The sequence below is a fragment of the Sipha flava genome, unplaced genomic scaffold, assembly GCF_003268045.1.
Source record: "Sipha flava isolate LNK unplaced genomic scaffold, YSA_version1 19131_pilon_pilon, whole genome shotgun sequence".
Lineage (NCBI taxonomy): Eukaryota > Metazoa > Arthropoda > Insecta > Hemiptera > Aphididae > Sipha > Sipha flava.
In genome coordinates this window covers 28155-48135 of record NW_020272615.1, presented here as the reverse complement: position 1 = coordinate 48135, position 19981 = coordinate 28155, and the positions used below count along the sequence as shown (strand labels likewise).

The 19981-nt window shown below is 28.4% G+C and overlaps 2 protein-coding genes across 3 annotated transcripts in view; both read right to left on the bottom strand.

Annotated features, from left to right (window-relative positions):
• The window catches only part of LOC112681443 (beta-galactosidase), a 31331-nt gene continuing 11350 nt past the window's right edge, over positions 1-19981 (bottom strand). The window contains exons 2-11 of one of the 2 annotated variants that reach the window (XM_025551695.1): positions 12995-13161; positions 9129-9279; positions 8967-9030; positions 8714-8808; positions 7210-7384; positions 4082-4431; positions 2996-3268; positions 2800-2937; positions 427-633; positions 1-346 (exon numbers count right to left, since the gene is read on the bottom strand). In XM_025551695.1, coding sequence (XP_025407480.1) covers positions 143-346; positions 427-633; positions 2800-2937; positions 2996-3268; positions 4082-4431; positions 7210-7384; positions 8714-8808; positions 8967-9030; positions 9129-9279; positions 12995-13161 — 1824 coding nt within the window. In that variant the 3' untranslated portion in view covers positions 1-142. Of the gene's footprint in view, positions 347-426; positions 634-2799; positions 2938-2995; positions 3269-4081; positions 4432-7194; positions 7385-8713; positions 8809-8966; positions 9031-9128; positions 9280-12994; positions 13162-19981 lie in introns of both variants that reach the window. The other variant, XM_025551694.1, reaches the window with a different exon arrangement.
• LOC112681444 lies at positions 18314-19936 on the bottom strand. Its single transcript, XM_025551696.1, has 3 exons — positions 19804-19936; positions 18473-19680; positions 18314-18400 (listed from the first exon to the last, which is right to left on the bottom strand). Exons 1-2 carry the CDS (start codon positions 19904-19906, stop codon positions 19106-19108), a joined length of 678 nt encoding a protein of 225 aa, XP_025407481.1. The 5' UTR covers positions 19907-19936; the 3' UTR covers positions 18314-18400; positions 18473-19105.

Sequence of the window (19981 nt, the reverse complement as noted above, 5' to 3'; positions counted from 1 at the left end):
TTACAAAAAGTTGAAGATTATAATCTTACAAAATTCCATAGCAATAAAATAAATGGAAATTAATCAACATTAAAAAGTTAAAACTATAAAAAAAATATTAATAAATTCTACAGAATTAATATTATATTTATTACCTAAGTTATTATAGAGTAATAGAACCATTGAGATTGGGTGTATCTATAAACTTAACAGACAAGTTTTGGGGTGCGCTTTCAAGTTCTACCATCACTAGTGTGTTGATACCTGGTGGTGGTCTTAGAAAAAGACCAGGTACATAGAGCGTAACTTGAGGTCCACCAAGTGGCCAATATCGACCCAAATTTACACCGTTTAAAAATGCTAAACCCTATAGTTTTAAAAATATAAAATTACATATTTAAAAACTAATTTATGACACTTTAATGAATCTATTTTAATGGAACACACCTTAGTCCATCCCGAAGTATCCAAATATGTGTCCAAACATGTTGTATAATTTTCCGATAACATAAACTGTGTTCTATAAAATGCCGGTAATTGGACGTTTTCAACAGGTTTAACTGATGAAAGCCATGATGTTTCGTTCAGCGGGTAAGCAGTCATCTTCCATGGGCTCAATATTCGGTTTCCCAGCAAAACGTGGTCAAAAATCCCCTTAATATTAAAAAAAAAAAATAATTTAATATTGAATTATTAATTGTAATATAACATTAACGTGTCACTCTCAAAAACCGATAAAATAACCGTACCTCATATCAAAAAAATTCAGTTATTATTACTATAGTCTCACAAAAAACGAATTGTTGTTAAACTATAATTTTTTTTAGATATATTAATATTTATATATTATAATAATAAGTCTGTATCACATACTTTTTGTTTCAACTATTAAAATAAATTACTTGAATTTATTGATAAATAATAGATAAATTTGTTGATAAAGAACGTTATCATATGTATGTATTCAGGGGCTCATTACACATCAAACCCTAATCAAAAAAGACTATCTATTAAAACAACTAGAATTTGGAATGCACATTATTCGTTCTATACCACCATCTTATTAAACTTTATAAAAACTTTAACTTTAACTTTATATTAAACTTTATGTGATAGGCTATTATTTTTGTTTAATTGAAAACTTATATAGGTACATACAAAATATGTTATTATTACTTGCACATTAAGTTACTTTAATACATAATTTATTTAGTAATGTATGGTACAAGGTATAAAAATATAATACATATGTATTATGAATAGGACCAACAATTATATGACCTAAAAATCTATAAAATATACATGCAGTTATGCACTAAAAATTACCAAAATATGCTTTAAAAAATTGTTTCTTTAAGTAATATTCTATTTTTATTGTTATTTTTTTTTTAAATATTATTCAATATTCTATAATACAATTATTGCCAATGATTTACATATAATAAACGAATAAATAATAAGTTATACAAAAACCATAATCAAATGATAAACATTTTAATTATTCTAACCCGATTTTATTGCATTGAACAGTTAATGATTATGATAAGTTTTCAAATAATATTGAATGTCGATCGTCCGTTAACAAATTTTTTTAATGTAAAAAAAAACGTTCTACATTGACGGATGTAATAGGTGTGTATTTATAATGCAAAAATCGTTGCTTGTCAAATCTTCTGGGATACCTTCTAACGTGGATATATCACCGGATAATACGTTAACATTTTTTGTAAGAATATGAAAACCATTATTATATATATCTTCATATTTTTTGTTAATATCAGTGCCATTTGTACCACTAACTCCACATATTTTACTTATTAGTTTAATTGATTTTACTAGTAAAAAGATTCTGGCTTTCTAAAAATGTTATGGTATTCGGTAAAAATCCATATTTTGAATCAATAAAAATTAAATTTACTTCAACTTGCTATTTAGAAATTAATTATTGAATTTTGTCTATTGTATCGACATCTTCGGGGTTCAAATTCTATATAACAGTTCGAATAGCTTGTATATGTTTGCAATAATACATTGAAGCAGAAATCCATGTATCCCATCTTGTTAATATAGGCATTGGAGGCAATGGAATACCTAGAGCCTCAGTTTTAAACAAATCAATACGACTTGGCGCTTTTAAAAATATTTTTATTGTGTTTAAGACAAGTTCGTCAATTTTTGGAAATTTATCACGAATTTTTTCTGTCACTCGGTAGATTTTCCTTTGATAATGAAAATTATTGATTTTTAATACATATTTTTAATGATTTAAGATGGGGATTAACCCCCTCCCCCTGTGGATCCGCCACTGATATACAATATCAGTAAAATGAAATGAATATTGATAAATGAATATTTTGTTTTTCCCGAGTCTTTAAGGTACTAAATATGCTGCAAAAATATACAAAATACTAAAAATACCCTGAAAATGCAAAAATGGCATAATATGCGATAATATGTATAATAAAATTTCGTATACAGCATCGCTAGGTTATGAATCAAACTTTGGTATAAAGTAGCTATTTTTTGGACTAACCAATAAAAATATGCAAATGCAAGTGTTGGCCATAATTATGAAACATATGGTTCAAAAATAATACATATTTGTTGCATAATAATGTGAATAGCATCACATAATGCAGCCTAAATAAGGTAAATAAATGTTAAAGAATAAGAGAAAAATACAAGTAACTATTTATATCTTATGTATTTACACTATCCTAAATCATACATCAATTAGCATGATTTATAGGACCTACAATAATTATATTGTACTGTGTTATTACACTTATCATTATCATGGGAAGGAAATTATTAACTAACCTTTCTATCCTCAAGAAAATCTCCGTAATTAATTCGTCCTTGATTCTCAATCAAAATACTTAGTTTTTGAACTGAAGAATCGATGTTCAAAATCATCGTCGTGTTGCCTTTTAGCCGTGTCATTGTACCTACTTTTACCTGAAACAATATAATTTAGCAATCATGTTTTGTAAGTAATAATACAAAGTAATTTTACTTGATCCAAGTAGATTATTGCTCGATCTCTAACCGTGGTAATGGTTAGATTTACTGGATTAATGATTTTTTTTTGATCATTTGTTAATATAGTTTCATACATTAAAAAACCTGTATTAATGTCCATATCCTCAAACGATAGTGGAACATCACTAATCACTGGTTTTATACGTTGAGCTACCTTTTCAAAGAAACTAACAACAGGTTGCACATGAAACGTTCCATAAGCTCCTTTGGGTGTAGGGATGGGTGATAAATAGTTTGTTGTGTATTTCTAAAAATAAAATACAATTTTTATTTACATTTGGAGGTATTTAAATTCATTTAATTTTAACACATCATTATATTTAAATTAATTTAAATGAGTCGATTGGATTGAATATGGAAGACTGATCGCGAGTTCACATTAAAAATCATCATGCATTCTAATATTTGTTTATGCTTAAATTTTTATTTTATGTATTTCAGAATATTCCCATGATTAACAATATTTCTGATTTATACAATTTTTTTTTTTCAAAAAATGCACACTTTTCTCCAATGTATTCATAATAGTTTATTTAATGATTTCGATTTTTTTAAATGTCTACAAACTCATACCATTTACCAACATTTTAGTTAGCTATTAAATTAATAGCATTAATAGTATTAATAATTCTCGTCCTAAATTAAAATTTTTTCATTCAACGTTGCATAAAATTCTATGCAATTTCAAAAGTCATCTATATGCAGTGGCGTATCCAGAATTCATTTAACGGAGATGTTTTAAAATTTAATATACTAGTACTCGTGTAGGACAAATTATGTTGTAAGTTTACAATTTGGTAAAATACTATAAAATACGGTCGATGGAGGGTGTTCTAATAACCATAACCCCCTAAATACGCTCCTGCCTATAGATATCTAACTCTTAAATTTTTTGGAGATTTTTTTTCTATTTCTAAACTAAATATAATATTTGTATATGTATTAAAGCATGTAAAATTATTCATTGTATTTTCGCGGCATAATGGCTACTTAAAATAGTATAAGCTAAAAATACATCTAATAATGTTGTGATTAAATAATTAATTGCAGTAAAACTAACAGCTTCTTCGAGTGTCTTTTTGATCATGAAATACTTTTCAGTAGGATCTCCAGCTTCATCTAACGGAGCATCATAATCGTATGAGGTCAACTGAGGTAAGTATCCACTATTCTCTGTAGTATCATTTGTGTTTGCCCCAGATGTGAAGCCAAAATTTGTACCTCCGTGAAACATATAAAAACTAAACGAAGCGTTCAGTGCTAACATATTTTTCATTTGATTTACAACATCTATAGAACGTACAACAGCAAGTGGTTCTTGCCAATGAGACAACCAACCGGGATAAAATTCTGAGTTGACTAATGGACCTCCATTTTGAATATTTTTCATTAAATTAAAACATTCAGTAGCTAAAAAATAATAATAGTATTAAATAAATCTGAAATAAATGGGTTGATAGCTTTAAGGATTATTTAAGTGTATTGTATAAACATAAATTCAATACATTAAATATCTTCAAACTTTTATATTGTTTTCCCTATATAAGACATTGATATTGTACAAATAATGTTTATATTTCCATTGATAGAATCATAAGCGTGTCCAGTACTATTTATTTGGTAGTGCATAAAATGAATACACACATGAGATATTTAGTAATCAAAAGGGAAAGAAAATACGATCTTCAAAAACCATGACTGCCATATAATACATATAAGAATATCTTTCCAAATTATCTTAATTCCTGCTATAATTATAAACATATTTTTCTTGGAATCATAACTTTAAATTAGTATTATATGATATCAGTGGCGCCGAAGTCAATTTTTAGAGTATTGCAAAGCATACCTGCTAAGCAAGACCTACCCACCTACCCACAATAGGTTGAATAACGGCCCTCAATTTTATTCTATAATTTTAATAACTTCGATCAATAAGTAAGTAAATTTAATGATTAGCGTTTAGGTTTATCATAATGTTAGGTATGATGATGAATAAAATAATTTATAACTTTCATAAATTAAAATAATGTTAGCCTCTATGTTTCGCATGCTTACCATACCCACCCCTAACAAGTATTGCAACTGTAATACATGGATACAGGGATCGGCACCAATGTATGATGTAACAATTAAAGTCGAATTTTGCAGGTCGTGTCTGTGAGAAGCATGATTCGTAGACACGCTTATAGATTAAATATATTCTTCAGTTTTTGTTTGAACCTAATGTATCCTATCTAAATTACATTATGCATAAGGAATCCTAATTCTGAATTCGGGGGGAGGTATCTCATTATAACTCTAATAAAAGTTGCCGTGCATATTATAACCAGGGCCGACGAGAATTTTGAGGGCCCCCGGGGCCCCCTTTATATGGACTTGTTTGACTAAGATATACACACTACTTGTACTTTGCTTGTACACTACTTATGCTTTTAGTTCAATAAAAATATTGTATAAAAGGCTAAGACGACGGGCCCTCTCAGACGTACGGCCCACGAAGCTCTAGCCCTTTCTGCCCCACTCGATCGTCGGCCAAGATTATAACAAATATGTATAAATACATATTTATCCGCAAAGGCTATAAAAAAAAACCAATCTCTTTTCGGTCAAACAGACCTCTATAGGTAGACTAAATAATATTTCATGTAACTCCTACGAGTTTCTATTGATGGATTCTCTATAACAAATCATGTCTATATTCAAAATACTTATTATGAAGTTAAATTATTGATTATTACTCAATGTACTTTTTCAACGCATGTGAGTGCATAGAAAGGAATTTCAAATGATGGTGCTTATTTCACGTCAGTGGCGGTTTTGGGGGTGAGGCAAGTGAGGCGCCGCCTAACCTACAATTTTAAGTAAAAAATACTATTAAAGTATATATTTTGGCCCACCGATAGCATATAAATATTTCGATATTAATTTTTAACGTTTTTATGATTTTATTTGAGAAAAAATCTTCTTTGCCAAGTTTAATTATTATATTGTAAAATAATGGTAAATCATATCATTAGTGTTTATTACCAAAAATAGTGATAAACCGATAAGAAATGAATGAAAATATAAGTATTACGTAAACAAACGCTGGTGTTTCAACCGGCGGCAATGTTCCGATGACGTCAGAAGGCACCGTTCATCTCCGCCTCAGAGTATGTACTATTGTGTACATGAATTACACACACAAGCGTATGTACGCGAATGCACGCGACTATAAAATAACTAGAGTTGCGCATGCGTAATGATCATTGTGAGGCTCGACTTACATCGCCTATGAAATAAAAATAGACTCGGTATACAGGAATATATAGTCAGCCGGCATTTCAACGTAAAAACACATTATCAGTAAAGATGTTATTGTTACAATCGAGATTCGGGACAGTCCTAATTAAACCGTTGTCCGTTGTAATATCTATTGATAATAATTTTATATTTATCATTATTTATTCATTAGTCATTTCTGTCTTGACGTCTTGTACGAATATTCGCTTGTGTCTTACACTTTTTCCGTTTTCGGTGGTTTCGTCTTAACGTCTGCGTTAAAATATATGTGCGAGTGCTGATGTTTATTGTAATAAACATTATTAAATTAATTACTGTTGGAGTTATAACGTATCCAGTGACAGACGTGGTAGTTTAATTTAGTTAATTAATAGTTTTAGAACTAGACATACTTAAAAGTCCTTTTCAGGACTAGACATACCTACTTGAAAAGTCCTTTTCAGAACTAGGCATACCTACTTGAAAAGTCCTTTTCAGAACTAGGCATACCTACTTGAAAAGTCCTTTTCAGGACTAGGCATACCAACTTAAAAAGTCATTTTCAGGACTAGGTATACCTACTCAAAAGGTCCTTTTCAGGACCACCAAATTTTAAAATGCTCTGTTTATTACCTATCTATCACTTACTATACGAAACAAGTATATTATTAGCATTCATACAATTATAATTATTTTTGTTTTTTAAATTACATTTATTGTGAATTCTAATTTTGTATGGAGGGAGGGGGGATGATACATTATGTTGCCTCACCGAAAAAATACTACCAGAACCGCCACTGTTTCACGTTTTAAAGTAACGAGTTAGTGAGTTACACTAAACTGTAATATTAATTTACAGTACTATACTAAATAAAATAAAATTGAGAGGAATTAATAAGAACTCATTACTGTTTACTGAAATACCAAAGTCTACAGTTGCGTAAACTTCCGGAATATAACCACAGTCAAAATACGACTGACCACAACCATCAATCGTGAAAAGTACAGCTTTATTTTCTACATAACCTTTAAGTAAATCGCGTAGCCACAATTTGTACTGAGAATCACAGGCGTAATAACTACCGTACTCATTTTCCACCTAATAATATAACAGATTAATGTTAATTAAATTAAAGTATATAATTTTACGGCTGCATCCGAGTTGCGGTCAGAGACGATTTTTGAGGTAAGGACATATAACTAGGGTTACCATACGTCCGGATTTCGTCCGGACAGTCCGGATTGGCGTCCGGATTTTACAAAGATAATCGTTTAAAATGGTTATATTGATACAAAATGTTATATCAGGTGACAGATTTTCGTGTTTACTCTGTATAAATGTACAATATGTAATTTTTTTTTTTTTTATATTTCATATTTGTATTGTTTTAACATATTTAACCTAATAACTCTTATGTAGACATTTTATTCATAAATCTAATTTAAATTGTATTAATGAAATAACAATATTGTTTACTTTTAATTTTTAGCCTCCCCCCTCCGGTGAAACGGAACTGATATCCGGATTTGGTCAAAAAATATTATGGTAACCCTACATATAACAGTTGCAGTCACGCGAATTGTAGGTAATATCCTAGTTGCGGTCATATACCTATTACTTATCTGTAAAGTTTGTAAATAAAATAAATAAAATTGTACAGTGGCGTACATATAACTTTTGTGTGGAGGGGGATCAATTGCAAACAAATTATTATGGAAGAAAAATTCCTAAACCAAAGGACTTGCACATTCAAAATAATAAATTATAAAATATATATATTGAATATGTTAAAATAATAATTTACAATAAATCCTTGAAATATTTTTTTTGTTTCCTTACATTAAAAATACTATTTTATACAATTTTTAAAAGACCTATAGGGGGATCTGACCCCCACATCGCCCCTTGTATACGCCCTTGCAATAGTAGTACAATCACGAACTAGATGATCACCAATTAATGGTACGGAAAAAGGTAAGTTACAGTGTTAAACGTAAAGCAATAGAGCAGTTGAGTAACCGTCCCTCCAAAATTTTTTATTCTGAGATGTCAAGTACAGTACTCAGTGTACTGGGGTCAAATGGCGTTTCATTGATTAAAAAAAATATACATACTGCAAGAATGAATGTTCACCCGAGGTTGCCGCATGACTTTTCACAATTACTTCAGTGATTTCAAACCTACACAATAAAAATAGTGTAGACAGTCCTAAATCTGTTTATAAAATGGAAAGGAAAATGTTGAAACTTTTGTAAATAAAATAGCATGGTATATACCATATATATTAGATATATATTTTGAGTGACCGCAACTAGTATGTAACCTTTTTGTTGGGTGACCGCAACTAGTACGTAATTCTTGATTTTGACCGCAACTAGTATACATCGAATTATACCAATACATTGCCTTTTGCCATTTCGTTCTTACCTGAACCATAATTATATTACCGCCATTTCCATACAAATAAGGTTTCAGTTTTGTCATAAGAACATTAAACCAGATTGAAACATATTTTCTGTAACCTATTGTATAGAACAGATTCAAACAGCAAAATTAATAAGACACTTGATCATACTTTTTATACTAAACATTTATGAGATATTATTCAAGATCATTAATTTGCACTTATTTGCATAATACTTTATATTTATTTATATAGCTAGAGTACTTAAGTACCTACTTGAGTTATTAGTCCTTAAGCTTTTTTTTGGCGTCTTATTTAACAACCAATATGGAAATCCACCCTAAATATAAAAAAATTGTCAATCCATTTAATTTTCACTTTATCCCAATTGTATTTACTCTCATAGAAAATACCTTAAAATATTTGCAAACTACTTACAAAATCTCGTTCTGCACATATATATGGTCCTGGCCTTAAAATTATATACATGTTTTCATCTTTGATTAATTTTATAAAATACTCCAAGTCAGCAATTCCTTCAAAATTATACATTCCGGGAAATGGTTCATGTAAACTCCATTCCACATAACTGCATAAAACCATTTCAAAAAACAATTTTTTAAAAATTTTAAATCGAAAAAATTAAAAATTAAACTAGGGAAAACATCAATTATCGTATTAATCTATAAATCTATCAATTTATTTATCGATATATATATATAAAATTAATCTCTATTTTCCTTGGTAACGTCATCACGCGTGGTCGGCTGAACTGATATTGCTAATTCTTTTTTTATTTCTTATTGTCAGGATAAGGTTCTTATAAAAGAAAAAATTAAGATAGTTGCACTGAATAATAGATCATTTAAAAAAAATTATCGACCATTTTAACTTTTCTAATGTAACCTTATGTCGTTTGACATAACTATCAGTTGATTGCTGCAAAAAACATTGAGGTCAACGAAATTAATTTTCAAATTCAAAATAAGACAGCTGACGAATTTATGACAGACATGCAAATCGGTTGATTCCGTTACTAAGTTGATTTTGTCGACAACCCAACGCAATTCTGAAATTCGCTTGAATTGTCCAGATTCCCACCTCGTAATCAGCAAATTAAAATCGGATTGATAATAAACATGTTCTACGGAATTATTTGATTCCAAACGAAATTCTATTCGACTTTAAACGATTACTATCTCCACTGCTGCTAGCATTTGCAACGTTAATAAATCGTAAGGATATTTGATAAGTGTTGTGACATTAACTTGAAAATCCATGTCTTTCATATGGTCAGTTGTATGTCACCTGGCCCCGTATAGAAATATCAACAAAAACTATAGTTTACTCATATACGCCCCAGAACACAAAACTAAGATTTTTATACATCATAATGCACTAGAATAATAAGCACTATGGTTTTGGAATAAATATTTATTTTTTTATTAATTATACCAATTATAATTCAATATTCATATTTCATGCAGGATAACGTCTGTCGGTTTCGCTAGTAAATATACTGAGTGGAAAAAGTATAAAATTGACGTATAATAATATTTTAATGTACCTAAGTAAGTACATTTATATTTTACACACATTTATATGTTTGAAAATCATATACCTATATGAAATTACAGATAAGTTGCTTATCATGTAAATTTTTGAAAATGGTAAAATGCCAAAAAATAACTGATAAAGGGATAAATATGTAATTGGTTCAATCAAATCCAAGTTTCAATTCATTGTTCTTTGATTACTTACTATACAAAAATATTGGAATGTTTTTATACCAAATTAAATAAAACCAGAAAAAGTTTTAAAAAATACCATATTTTTATCAAATAAGAAGTGCGATGCAATATTATATGAATTTTCTCCACCTAAAAATGATCAGAAGAAAAAGAAGACATAACGCGATTATTGGATAGTTTTTTTTTTTTTTTTTTAATTCACATGTAAAATCAAAAAATGTTTAATTAAATAAAATCATATTTTATAAAAATAATAAACATTTTTTGATTGAATACTATTCTGATATTCACAATTTACCTAACGTAGTAATAGTATTCTACTCATATAGAAATCCCAAAAATTGTATAGATGGACTAGACTCTAGAAATTATTTTAAATAACATTAAAATGTAATACATTGCCAAACAGTACAAGGGATTCAATATAATATCTAAGATTTCTATGTAATGGTCTGTATTGAATATATTGTCAGTAACACATATAACTATAGCTAACTATATACTAAACCATATTACTAGTATCGGTCTGACTCATGATAGGGCCTCTGGAAAAATATTTACAATGGGCCCCTAAACAACATAATATCGGAGAACATTCAATAAATACCTAAAACAAATTTTATTTTTTTTTCTATATTTTTTCTAAGCCAATATTATCGAATTGTCATTGTGTTCGTGTATGTGACCGTTAACAACACGTTAACAACTTATCACAAATTTTCAAAGCATTTATATTTGTTCGATTTTGATCAAAAGAACAAAAATGTATAAACTATAGCGGTTCTAGTTCTATTAAATCACATCAACAATATTTTAAGATTAAATAAGAATAACATAATTTTAATTTAATTCAGGAAAATAATTACTACGATTTTTCATGTTAACATGGTTGTTTTGGGCCTAGGGGTGGATTTAGGAAAGTTTAGGAGGTCAGTTGACCCACAATTAATATTTATTCACAAAATTGGCCATTTGAAGACTTCTTATATTTTTTAAGTGCTGACTATAAGTTGAAGTTAAAACTAAACAGAAAAATACCCCAGTTTCCACCTTTTCCCTCCCCCCATAAATTATGCCACTGGTTTAGTTGTATATTAAAATAAAATATCTATGCAAACCCCATATAAGGTTCCATAAAATATGTTAAGATAAATGCTTACAATGATAATTATGAATAAACTTAGAAAACAAATATTATATGATCATATAGTTCTTTTATTATAAGGAATACATTTATAATCCACTTTCAGCTCTAATAAGTGGTTTCTTGAAATAGTCTGACCCACAGCTCTCTAACTATGGGCCCCTATTTTAAGAATAAATCTCAGAGCCCCAGACGATTGCCGGATATCCGGGTGGGCCAGACTGAAACTATATATTAATATATACTATAAAAATAACTTAGTTCAAGTTACTGAGTTGCTTACAGGGACGGATCCAGAGGGGGGCAAATGGGTCGATCCCCCCCCCCCCGTTCACCGTAACGGTCTTTAGTTTTTGACATAATTACTTCAAGGGTAAATAGGGAAATCTTAAACTATTTTTTTTTTATACAAAATTTATGCTGGTACTATGTTATCACCTATATTTATTATTTGGTGATATACTGATATCATAGTTATATACTATTATCATGATGTTAAATATTCGTAACCAAATGTTGTGTTTGTTGGTGTTTCCGAAACGTGGTAACTGATGACGACCAACGTAAAAATCGTTCGGTACCTCTATAATCAACAAATTTGTAATTTATAAACTCTATTGTTATGAGTCATACTGGAATAACTAAAAAAAATTATTATTATTATTACTACAGTAGAACCTCGATTATCTGGGGCAATGGTGGGGAAGGGTCACATGGAAAAATGAAAAACACGGTTAATCGAGACTTTTTATTTAATGAATTATGAAAAAATTTATAATTTTATATCCATATTAAGTGTGTACGATATTATTTTCTCAATGACTATTTTTGAAACGGCTATAGCAAATGCTAAAAATACACTAAATAATATGAAAAAAATTCGACAGACTTGAAAATTTTCCATATGTATTAGTTATAACGTGATTAGATAAATATGATTGTTGAAGAACTATTAGACTCTATTAATTTTAAACAACTCATATCTACCTGTGACGTATTTTTATCGCTGAAAAATTCGTTTACGTTTTTCGATAATATGTACATAATATAAAAATACGTTCGTCCGACCTAATTAAAATTTTCAGACGAAGAATTTCGAGCGACGATAATTTTTGAAGACTGAGCACGATTAACGGGATCATGGATAATCGAAATATGGTAAATCGGGGTTCAACTGTATATACATTTTTTTTTAAGACTTTTTTTATTTAAATAAATAACCTATATCAAAGTTAATATTTTTAATTTTATCTATATAAATATCTATATCATGTGTGTTCGCTAAAAATCCCCCCGACCGTTATCTTGGTCAGGATCCGCCCCTGGGTGCTAAAGTGCATTGTTTTAAAACCATAACATATTTTTATTTACAAGGATATTCTATACATTTACATACATATATAACTTACGTTGTTACAGCATTTAAACCAGCTGCTTTCATTTTTTTAATTCTATCCTTCCAATAAGGTTGAGGAATTCGAAAATAGTGTAACGATCCGGAAACATATCTAAATACTTCACCATCTTTGAGAAATTCATTTTTTTCATGATCTATGACAAATGTTCGTTCACTTGTCTGAAAATAAATTTCACAAAAAAATTACGAAATAATTTCATAATTCAGTGATAGATTAAATAGTTCTAATAAATTAAATAAATAATAATATATATAAATATATATAAAAATAATAATAATAAATTAAGTAATTAATTCGCATATTTTTTCACTGATGATAACAACAGTTATCACTAATATAATTTTGTACATACTGCTGCATAACTTTTATAGCTTTATTTATATTTATGTCTATGACCATAAGAATTAATTACTTTTTTTTCATGTTTGTACTGAGAGCCCTGCGATATCTGTTTATCACATTACTACACACTCGGAAAGTATCAATAACTATATAAGTGCATTTTAACTCTTCCAAAATGTGTATATTTTTTTTATAAGTACGTAAAGACAACACGCATTTAGAAATACTAATATATTTTAAATAAAATATCTAAAAATATTTATTTTTATTTCTATGATCTCTAAACATAAATTAAAATTTGTGTAGTTCAAAAATTTATCCTTCTATCTATTTATACTTCCTTCTCTCGTTTTGTACTAGTTGATTTTCGGTTTTAAAACAGTTATCTGGCTATAGATGTATCACAGGACGAAATAAGTATTTTCTGCTATTCAAATCTAGCAAATCCAAATTAGTACCGTTATAAGTTAATACTATGCACATCAGCGCAAATAAAAGTTTAACCCCTAGATTAATTATAACCTCCCCCCTCAAATAATGATTCAAATACTGTGAATAATCTACATTTGTCCATTTGCAAGTTGTTACTCAATGATAATTGATAAGATTTTGAAATTTACTAATCACATTTTAAATTACAGTGGAATAATACATTTTCATGAAAGAATTACCATTATAATTCTTAAACAACTTTTTATTTTTCAATAATATAAATAAAATAAAACTATGTCTTAACTTGACGAAATTTTAATTTAAACCAAGTTTGAACAATTTCACTTATGTTGATTTTATCCTCAATATCTTTTGAAGAAAAAAGTAACATCAAATAATCTAAACGTTCATCACTCATTGTTGTTCGTAGATGATTCATTATCAATTTTAATTTACTAAATGATCTTTTACTCGATGCAGAAATTGGTAAAGTCAAAACAAAACGGACAATTTTATATGCGCATGGTAATATATTTTGTAGATTATATGCTTTCTTCGAAATATCTACAAAAATTTTACAATCTTCATATGAATCAAGAAGCATTTATAAATCTACTTGTATGCATTCGGGCTCTTCTAAAAAGAATTTAGGTTGCAAATTAACAATGGATTTTATCAACTCAATAGAACAATTTTCTTTTTTTGCTGGAATTTCAAATACTTTTTGGTCTGGTTCTAACTATTTCGAATGCTAGAAGTAAATACATCAAATACTGCTTTGAATTCTTTTCGATAAAATGTAAATAAATTAAACATACGTGCATTTTCAGAATTTTTGTCGATTTTTTTTTGGTGCAACACGTTTTCTGTGCTGTTTAGCAAAGTCACTTTCCGGATTAATCTCATGTTTTTTTAAAAACACAAGTGAACTCTGAATCAAATCATTAATGTGCTTGTCATTGTTCATTTCTTCGAATGATTTCAGAATGAATTTCTATGAATCATTTTCATAGCATCGACAACATTTAGCTCTTCGCTTTCCAATGATTTTGTTAAATTTTTATTATAAACATGACATTTTTTCATAAAATATAAAGAACAAATAAAATCGAAATGTAAAATATTTTTGAGGAGACCAGATGCAACTGCGCGACTTTTGGTATCGAAATCTATAATATTGATCTTTATTCTTTCTAAAACCTGAACAATGTTCTCGAAAGCAATCCAGACAGCCTTAATTGTTTCCGCTCGAGCTGTCCATCGTATTTGAGATAAATTTTTTAAACATAAGGAATTTTCAATCGTCTCCAACTCTTCAGTCAAACTTTGAAAACGTTTTGTACTACCAGCAAAATATATATACAAAGTGTTTAAAATATAAAAAACTTTTTTATAATTAACTACTTGCAATACATGCTGTTTCCACAAAAATATTAATTCTGTGAGCCTGACATAGAATATACAAGATTTTTTTATCACATATTTCTGATAGTTTTTGCAGTGTACCATTATACTCTTCAGAAATATTTTTAGCGAAATCGTAAGACTGGAATATAATCTTATTTACAGGAATACTCAAAGAATTAAGAGTTGAAAACAATATTCTTAGCTAATTCTTCACCAGTTTTCTTCGTAAACACGACATCCATTTTCAGTAATCGTTCTACAAGTACAGGGCCTTCATTCGTATCAAGTACATATCGCGTTACACTAATGACAATACCCCATATCTGACATTTTACATAAAATGAGTTTTTGGTATCAAAATATTTGTTATCTCCTTAGGCACAACATTTATTTTCTGTACAATAACCTAAAATAAATTATTAAATTATTTCCCTTCCAAATTAGATATATTATTTAGTATAATCTATACTAAACAAGGCCGTAACTAGGGGGTCCAAGGGTCCGGACCTCCCCCGAAATTTTCAAAGTAGAAACATTTTAGCGATGAATATAGTTTATTAACTATAAATTGTATTAAATAATAATGTTAGACCCCCCCCCCCGAAATTTTTTTCCAGTTACGGCCTTGATACTAAATTTGATAAAAATATGAGGTTAATATTTGTTAAAATTTATTCAGTTTTTTTATTCTCCTGAACAATTGATGAAATTTAGATACGTGGTATTGTCATTGGTGTAACGATCGGATATTAATTGCAAGACGATCTTTATGCGACGAGTCTGGTGTTGTATCGGCCAGTGATGCCGAAGTGTTTTAAAAATACTATGACATCCTACATCCAGGGGCCCCCAATTTTTTTTTCAACATAACAATTGAATACGAAACAAACCACTCACACATTTAGTGTATAACCATTTTTTTTTTTTCATTCTTTAGCTGAACAAATATTTAAATTTATTTTTTGCTATGACCTGTTTGAACATAGGTAAGCTATTATCTAGTTACTAAGCTGTGACTTAACACGGTTTTGATAAACCATATGAAATCGAGAACTAATTACCTAGTATCATTTAAATATTCATAATATAAATAAAATAACATATTAATTACCATAATACTACATAGATTGTCAAGTTTTTATTTAATTAAAAATTAAAATCTTATAAAATTAATGATTTAATTAAAAAACTACTTTTTTGTGTAAAAATATATACTACTAAATCTTTATCAATCATAATGTCACTCTCACAAGAAATTTTAACTAGTCCTTCTAGGCGGTCTTCGGATGTTAATGATCTTAATCTTGTTTTGACTTGTTTCATTTTTGAAAATGATCTTTCAGTACTATAATTAGAAACTGGTAATTTTACAGCAATTTTAATAGCATAATGAAGATGTGGGAATACACTATCTAAATCAGTAGAATGTAATAAATTAAAAATATAAATTTAACTTTTTGAATTTTTATTTTCTTTTAAAATTTTGTTGTCATTATCTTCCATGCTTGAAAATGAATCACTGAACAATAATTCTTCATCATCTGATATATTTAATTCTGTTTTTGTGTGTAATTTTGTTAGTAGAATTAATGTTTTTTTTATCTCTGAAAAACGTGAAGTAAAAAGTAAACTGCAATATTCAGTACACAAACAATTTAAGTCTACTATTTTATAATTATTACAAAGTTTAATAAATGAATCAACTGACAACAAAATTGGCATTTTCATAATTTCTTCTATTTTTTTTAATAAAAACAGAGAAATATCTTTTAAAATACCAATATGATTTGGATTAAAACGTTTATTAATTTCATTGTTTACATGATCTAGTGCTGGGAGTACTGTATTAATTTTAAACAACTGAATGAGATCTTGAATTCGTTCATCGATAAATCTTTCATCATGTTTTCTAGGTACTTTTTTTATTCTTATCGTTCTTAAAACTTCAAACTTTTAATCTGATTCGTCTATAAATGCTTGGGCTTCTTCATAAAGATTATCAAAAGTGAGAAACATATTTGTATCTTACATTGAATGTTCTAGGATGAAACAAGAAAAATATGCATTTGCTAGAATTTCCGAGCCCTGATTATAACAATAAGTTTACAATTCTACATGCAGTAAATAATTACTATTATACTATTATAGTATTATTTAAAATAATGAAATTAATTTTTATATCAGTTAAAAATATTTAAAAATAATGTAATAAATTTTGAATTTACTTACAGACTACAGAGTAGTGTACAGTTACGAATACAGTTGTCAAATATTATTCACTCAATTACTTCGTAAAAAGTAAAACCATAAAAATATAAAATCAATATATCTACCTAAGTAATTAAATTATTAAAGACATAACGATCATTTATCATTATTCTTTACCTTAAATACGTTAAATTATTAAATCCATAACAAAATAACTGTTCATGATTATAACAATATAACATATATAGTTTATTTTGTCATACTTTCATGACCATTGACCATGTTCAACAGTTGAGCTGTCAAATGTTGAGTTACTACGTTAGTATAATAATTTTAGTATACTATAATTGGTATTAGAGTCTATAGACTATGGTCTATATTCTATAGAATCAGTAGAATCATAATCTACTAACTACCTTAGGGTGCCCGTTATTTATATATGAACAATTTTTTTTCTTCAAAATTTGAGGAGTGCCGCCTGGGAATATTTTTTTATGGGTCTAAAAATAAGATCTACAAAATTTGAGCTTTATATAATATGATTAACAGGGCGCGCTCTAAGCTCAAAGTTCATATTATCGCACAAGTTTTGGTTTTATCTAAAAAGTTATAAGAAGCTTTTTTGTAGAATTTGTTATTTACTAAAATTAGTGGTTCTTATACATTTTTCGTACAGTCAATACTTTTTTGTAAAAACTAAAAAAACTATATGATAATAACATTTTGTGAAAAATGCCCGTTTTTATGTTTTTTGAAATTATCTCTCTAAATATTAAAGGTACAGAAAAATCATAAATTACTAAAATTGATTCAATTTATTTTTACTAAAATATATGTAATTATACATTTTTGCGTTTAACTAACTAATTTTGATTAAATTGAGAAAATATATAAAAATAACTAAATTTTCTCAAAAATACTTTTGTTTTCTTGAATTTAAATATTCATAGGAGAGGACAAAGCACTTTTTGTTGTTTCAAGATATCTAGATCTATAGTCCTTGACCATCTGAAACAGTATAAGCAAAACTTTAGTTTATTTTGAAGTACAATATATTTTTAGAATGTTTAAATTACTCACTTGTAATAAAAATTGTTTTTGAGTTTCATCTCTCGTAATACTGTTATTATAATCTTCTACAATTTTTATGCCTCTTTCAGCTGAATTATTGACATTTCTTAGTTGTTCAATGATAGTTTTTCCTTTTTGGTAAGCACTTGAGTTTAACCATAGAGACGGATAAATGTGTAAAAAGTTTTCAATTTTAAAACGCTGAAATATATTTGCTGATTTTTGACATAACAGTGATATTAAAATTTCTTTGTCTGGTTTGCTTAAAAAAATTGTTATTTCACTAATTTTTAAGTTGTATTTTTTCGTGTGAACTTCAGACTCATCGATATTGATTTGCTCATTTATATTTTTTGCCATGATTAATTTTGTGTTAACATCTATACTTTCATCAAATAATGCAAATGCAGCACACTCTTCGATTAAATAGTAAAGGTGGTTAATAAATTTACAAAAGGCTACTTCAGATACATTTTTGTCTATTTCTTCGTATTATTTTAATTCTCTTAGAAACTTGATATCGTTTAAAGGGGCAGATGCGGCCTCAACAGCATAAATCCAATATATAACATAACATTTTACAATAAATGATGTAATATGAAATAACGACTTTTCTTCTAATTTTGATAATTTAAATTCTGTTTAAAATAGATGTAATTTTAAAGTGTATATGGCTTTTGCCATCCACTTTGCCATGTGATATGCTCCAGGTTTCCTAAAATGTATTCCACCTGGAGGCACACCACCAAGATAAATGATTGACAAATCCAAAAGCTCGCGGTGGTCTTCACGGGGTAGTTTTTTTGAAATGGCCGTTTTAAGTGATATTAAAATATCATCTAAATTATTTTTGAAGACCTCTTGTACTTTCGTACTATTTATGCCCGGAATAAAATGTTGAGTATTTATTTTGGACCGATTTGCCTGAAATCTTTTGAATAATGGAATGTCTGGTCCAGATACGGTAAATTTACATTTTGTAAAAACTGCTGCCAATACAATTTCGAACACGTGATGTCGACATCCAAAATATAATACATCTCTTTCTAACTTCTGCTCTAGTATAGTACACGCTCCTTTCAATCTGCCAGTTTTTGACGCTGTTGTGTCAAAACCAAAAGCTTGAACATTTTCTACTAAATTCCAGTCTTCTAATGTGTTGTATACTGCTGATGCTGATACTTCATTTCCAGATGCAGCTGTTATTTCTGGAACTCCTAGCAATTATTCAATATTTGTACTTGTTCCAATTATAGACAGTCTTTCAACTGGTTTGCCCGTTAAATCATGTAGCAATTTTGTATCCTAATGCAAAGTGATTACTTGGGCATTAAACTTACTGAAGTTTTCTTTTATTTTTTTAGTATGATGAGGACGGCGCGGCGGTGATGTAACGTGTGATAACATAATAATGAATACTTCGGTCTTCGACTCACTAGTCATAAATACGCGCACGACTATTTGAAAGCATGCATGTACAACATTTTTGAAAGAGAATATCGACATTTCGTTACAACA